The following is a 5,948-nucleotide window of genomic DNA, read 5'->3' as shown; positions in this document are numbered from 1 at the left end:
TGTTTTTGTAATGGGGTGTCTTACAAGGTCATATAGGTATGATGATGAGGTGCCTACAAACTCTTGAATGTATAATATAGCAACTCTTTCTCTGTTAAAATTGCTTGATATTTTGGGGGTCCACATGATACTCCTTAGTTCTCTATAGACATCAGTCTTTGCTTCAGCCAGTAGAGGAACATATTTACAACATGATCATGCATCACGAAGCACAGGATGTAAATCAAGCCATGGCTGTCAAAATGCCATATCTGTCAGCTCCAGGTAAGGGTGCATCTGAGGTTGATAATAGGGGCTTATATGTCCGGAGGAGGATGATGGAAGTATAAAAAACTGTTGGATAAACAGTGGCCAAATCCACTCAGATGCAGTCACTGTTCAGGTGTGCAAACAGCCACAGGTGATGGCTGTCTCAATACAATAGCTGGCAGAAGATATCCCCCTATCCACACTGTTTAGCATGGATAGGAGACCCCACAGAGCTGAACTAGAGAAATCTAGCTGTGTATGGCTAGCTTTAGGGATGCACCGATACCAAGTACTGTACTTGGTACAAGTACAAGTACATGTACCGATACTTTTGAGCTCCAAGACTAGACTAGAGAAAAACTCAAAAATTAGGAGGCAGCTGTCATTTGTAAGGAGCACACGGAGCTCCTGGGATTTGTACATCTCTGTTTTAATGTACGATTTTGTTTTTATAAATATAAATAAAGGGATGCACAGATACCAGTTTTGCAAGTACAACTACTGATACTTGTCCAAGTACTCACAGGTACGAGTACTGATACATTTTTGTTTATTGTCATGTGACAGTTTTTCTAAAACAATACAGACTAATGATTTCAGCACAGTGGTGGAGCGCCAGAGCCAGGTCCCCGCTGCAACCCTGGTAGTTCTCGTGAAAATGGCAAATATCGGCTCTGGTATCTGAACTGGTATCGGTGCATCCCTAGCTAGCTTAAAGCTTTACTTGCAATGTGCCTTTTGGTAAGGTCATACCGCTGCTTTATAACTGGACCCCTTACTGCTTATATAACATTATGCAATGTAGTACGCAAGGTAATGTAAATAACAAGATCCCATATCCAAGAGTTCTGTCTTTTTATTATAAAATGTGTAATGTTTCTTAGGATAACTGATATCAACAACACATTAAAACAATGAAAAATAAACAGGTTTTTGTGATGATTTTGGTTTTCAATTAACAATAAAACAACAAAGATATATTAACATAGGTAAACATCAATCTTTTCTCATCCAGCTAATATTTGGGTTGCAGATTTTTGCTTACTATTATCATGTGCCATCACAAGTATATTCCTTACAGTTACCTTAGGCAGCAAAGTACATATAAACACACATAGTATTAAGATGAACTGCACTGGGGGGGAAATATGTACACTAACCATCTTCAATTTAACATTCAACCTTGAGCAGCATATTAATAATACATACATTTGCATATGAAAATACAGATGAACCTTAAAAAATACACAAGCATAAGAAAATAGATCACATTATGGCACTCCAATTTGAATTAAAATGGACTCCAGATCAGATCCTGGGAAAAATAGAGTTTCTTTTGTGCAACAAAATCAATTTACGGCTAGAAAGGAGAAAACCCATTTTTTCTTTTCCTGAAAGAAACAGAGGCAGTTAGGATGTGATTAAAAACTACAGATGTGGCATCAAAGGGAATCACAAATTGTATTTGAAAATAAATTAAAGTACGGCAGTTGGTATATATCGCAGTGCCGTACTCTTATATAAAGGGCTTTGTGAATCCAAAGTGAAAAAGCACAGACCCTAATCACATCAGTTACTAAACTTGCATTTACAAATAGGGCTGCAAAATTAGTTTCCTTAACCCGTTCACATGACTGCCTATGTAGTGACTTAAAGCCATCCAGTGTCAGAGGTCAGCTTCATATTTGTTAGTCTCAATTAATAGAAACCTTTTCTGGAAAAAAAAACAACCTGCTTGGCTGTCATTCTGATCCAATTGCTTCAGTGCATTGTGTCATTGACCACAACAAGTTTGCAGGAGTTCTCATTTGCAGCCTGTATGCTTGATCCAGGTCAGTAGCTCAAAAACTATTACATCCAGAGACAGCCAGGCAACCAGAATTCTTAGCAGTATGTCAGTAATGGCATGTTATGTATTTCTCCCAGTACAGGTTTCCTTTAAACAAGACAGCCATGTTCTTCCCGGTAACACTGCACTGAACCTCCATTTCACTTTCTGGAAAAATGCATGGATGCCTTAGATCCTGCAAAAGGACCATTGTCCCTCTGATAAGCATATATAGTATGCACTCCATTAGCAATGCAGTGTCTGCAAGTGAAAGAGATCACCTTGATCAGAAGTGACTGGATCAACATCACCATATAAATATACGGTACATTGCCCTGTTGTCTAATATTGTGTGAAAAATGAAAGCGGAACACCACGCAGACAGTTTAAAGGAGAACTATGGGGTAAGGGTTTTTCCCCATAGTTCTCCTAAGGGTCACGGGAGGACATAAACTAGCGCCCTCCCGTGACCCAAAGCTCAGTATATCGCAAGCTACAGCTCGCGCTATACTGAGACCGGCGCAGCCGGGACGGATCCCGACATTACTGTCGAGATCCACCCAGCTGTGTGATTGACAGCTGGCTCTGCCTATCTAGAGGCAGAGCCAGCTGTACCCCCCCTCCCCGTCACTTAAACCTCTCAGCGCTGGAGGATCAGAGAGGGGGAATCCCTGCAGGGAGCCGTGAGTGACAGTCACGGCTCTCTGCAGGGACATGATCGAGAAGTGAGTGAGCGACGGTATAAAATAAATCACTCACCTCATAGTTCTCTTTTAATACACAGCAGAAATACATACTATATACGGGAGCTGTTCTACCTAGCCAAAGGATTTGTAATTTTGACTAGCCAATTCTGAGATTTAAACAGCTCTGCTAGTGTAGCACAGAGAGTCTAGACACAGACAGCCTAGAAGCCTAGAAACCTGATGTTTTCTCTGTTGCAGTTGAACAACACAGCTCGGATACATTGCCGCCCCCAGTCTGTGACTGGACAATGATAGCAGCAGCAGACAAAAATGTAACCTCATTCCTACTGTTAGCATGCTCCTTGCCAAGGTCAATAACATTGTTCAGAGTACTGCCCCTCCCTCTGCCATTCTGACATCTACTGTACGGGACATTACAAGAGGTTCTTATCAAGACAGAGTCATGTACTTTCATAATTTGCTTTTAAAATACAGTTGATGAATTCTAACGAGCCTATAATTACGTTAAATTATGCTACTATATCTCCCTAGAGTTCAGACTTTATTGATGTTTATGTCCTCTAAAAACAGCAAATTAGTGGGGAGATTGTATGGACCAATTAGGCAGCATTTCCTTTTCAGATTATCTACTGTAAAAGATAAAGTACATACCTAGAACAGTCAGGTCCTGACCAACTTGGAGGACAGTTGCATCTATTTGGTCTCACACATCGGCCACCATTTTGACATGGTGTCTGACACACAGCTGCAGCACAAAAATGCATGTTACAGTATAAGTGTTGCATATGGAGGAAATACCTATTTTAGACAAAAGTACTAGACAAGAGTATATTTAGAAACATAACAGCACACAAAGCTCAGTACACACAATACTAATGGCTGAACAATTCAATTAGGATTCAAGCCAAAACTATTTGTGGTTTGGATTGAATGAGGAGGTTAGAAGCTCTGTGTTTAATTGATGTCTGTGTCCCCAGTTGGGAGATTTCCCCTCAAGTTCTGTTGTGTCATTGAGGCAGGAAGTGATACGAATCTCCACACAAGGACAACATAAGGTGCTGTTATTTGTATATTTGAGGGCGGCTAGAATCCCTGTTAGGTTTTCTTTGCTATACGGTGAGAATTATTTATCTACGCTTGTGTCACTGGTCAGTGGTTTCCTCACTCTTTTCAAAACTTAAAGAAGAACTGCAGAATTTTCAAAAGTTAACCGGTGGGCCTATCCCCGCACTGCAAGGGTTAACTGCTAATTTTGTTCTAGGGGCGCAAATAAAGAAAATATCATCTGAACCTCAATTCTGTCAGGTTGCTAGATTGGTCCCCACAGCTTCTTCTACCCCGGGCTATGGTGGTCTAAGCTCCAATTACATAATCTCATCTATGCAAGGTGTATTCACTTGCATTAGACCTGAGGACACTGAGGGACATATCACAGCTGGATCGGAGCGGAAAAGAAGTGAGCAGTCACAGCCGCAGGATCGAGGATTGGGCAAGTGTATCTTCTTTATTCTGTTCCCTAGACCAAAACGAGCGGTTAACCCTTGCAGTGTGGGGGTAACCCCACTACAAGGGTTAACTTTTGAAAATCCTAAAGATCTGCTTTTAAAAAACTAGCTAGCGTTAACCCTAAAATGAGTGCATGTGTTTAACTTGCTCTACTTGAAATTAAGAAGGTTTAACAGAGTGTGATTGGAGTCCTACACGTACAGCAATAGTGAATACAATTTTCCATTACATCGGGAGACCATCATTGGAACTGTAAGCAGGGAACCGGGAGATTGGACCAGTAAGTTATCAGTTACTTATTGGTCAGCTCCAACCAGTATATTAGAATGTAGAGTTATCAAAATTGTGGATAAATGTGTAAGTGTGTAGAGTAATCTATCAATTAAATGTGGGCATATCAAATGTGAAAATGTGGGCATATGTTAGAAATGATAGAAAAGGTTGTCCAGACCAATGAACTAGTGTTCCCTTTTACTATATTTTATTACGGAGTATGGTGGGGTTTTTTTTCCACTAAATCAGACTAGTTCTTAAAAGAGAACATGTTAGTTGGCCTGGAAAACCTTTGGTTAAGCTACGCCTAAATAACTGGCCTCTGACGTTGCTCTGTAGAATGGAAGCATAGCAGATATGTTAGAGAGATATCTGGAGGTCACAAAAGCATGGTAATAGCAAATACAGTATTATATAAAAAATATAAAAAAATAAATGATACTGGTACAAAGCATTGCAAAATTATTTACAGATAAAATCAAGTCTACTTTTCAATGTTTTCAGTAGCACAAAATGTGCAAATAAAAATAACAAACAAAATGAATAAAAACGAAAAAAGTTGAATATTTATGGTAAGAGAAATAGAAAAAAATCAGCAGGAAAATAATAGCCAAGATAAGAAGAGGAAGAAGGAGTTAATTAAGGTTGATTTGGGTGAACTAAGGGTCATTGAATGGTTAAATAATATTGCATATTACAAATTATATGTGAAAAAATGTTTTTATTTGTCATGTTGCTTTAACTGATCTGAACTGATCATACAGTATGTATATGAAGTGCATCCCTTTGATCTGCAGATAAATGGAATAGATTAAATACAAAAGTAACACTATTACTTTGTAGCTCCGAATCATGCATCTGAGCAGTGTTTATAACCACTGTCATGGTTCGTTTTTTACAGTAGTGGCTGTGATATTTGTTTTATTTACACAGCCACTCCAGAATGTCATCTTTACAACTGGCAGTTGCTGACAAAGGTAGAGGAGGCTCCACAGGAGAAAAAGGACAAGTCATGCTGTACACTCCCATGTTTTTGGGATGTAGCATGCCCAAAGTCCACAACTGGTTAGTCAGGTAAGTTTGAATGTTTGACCTCCATTGCATTAACATGACTATATTACTTTTTAAGTGTATCCAGTGTAAGCAGAAACATGCCCAAGTACTGTGTGACACATGAACACTACATTTCTAAGTAGAACTGTAAACAAGGGTGCTCACCAACGTGACAGCGAGATCCAGTCCATCCATTCAGACATGCACATTTGTATGGAGCTGTACAGCGACCACCATTTAGGCACGGTAGGATACAAATCGCTACACAAGAAAACAGGACCTGTTATTATTGTATCCATTTATCCTAGCAACCCATGCTATATATATATATA

At 39.4% G+C, this 5,948-nt stretch overlaps 1 protein-coding gene across 1 annotated transcript in view; it reads right to left on the bottom strand.

Annotated features, from left to right (window-relative positions):
- Nucleotides 1-1,094: 1,094 nt before the first annotated feature.
- SVEP1 (sushi, von Willebrand factor type A, EGF and pentraxin domain containing 1) overlaps nt 1,095-5,948 on the bottom strand; it is a 294,647-nt gene continuing 289,793 nt past the window's right edge. Inside the window, exons 48-50 of the mRNA XM_018557222.1 lie at nt 5,782-5,877; nt 3,436-3,529; nt 1,095-1,640 (exon numbers count right to left, since the gene is read on the bottom strand). Of these exons, the coding sequence (XP_018412724.1) occupies nt 1,610-1,640; nt 3,436-3,529; nt 5,782-5,877 (221 nt within the window). The 3' untranslated portion in view covers nt 1,095-1,609. The remainder of the gene's footprint in view (nt 1,641-3,435; nt 3,530-5,781; nt 5,878-5,948) is intronic.

Source organism: Nanorana parkeri, unplaced genomic scaffold, assembly GCF_000935625.1.
Source record: "Nanorana parkeri isolate BGI_ZX_2015 unplaced genomic scaffold, ASM93562v1 scaffold274, whole genome shotgun sequence".
Lineage (NCBI taxonomy): Eukaryota > Metazoa > Chordata > Amphibia > Anura > Dicroglossidae > Nanorana > Nanorana parkeri.
This window is presented reverse-complemented; position numbering and strand designations above follow the sequence as displayed.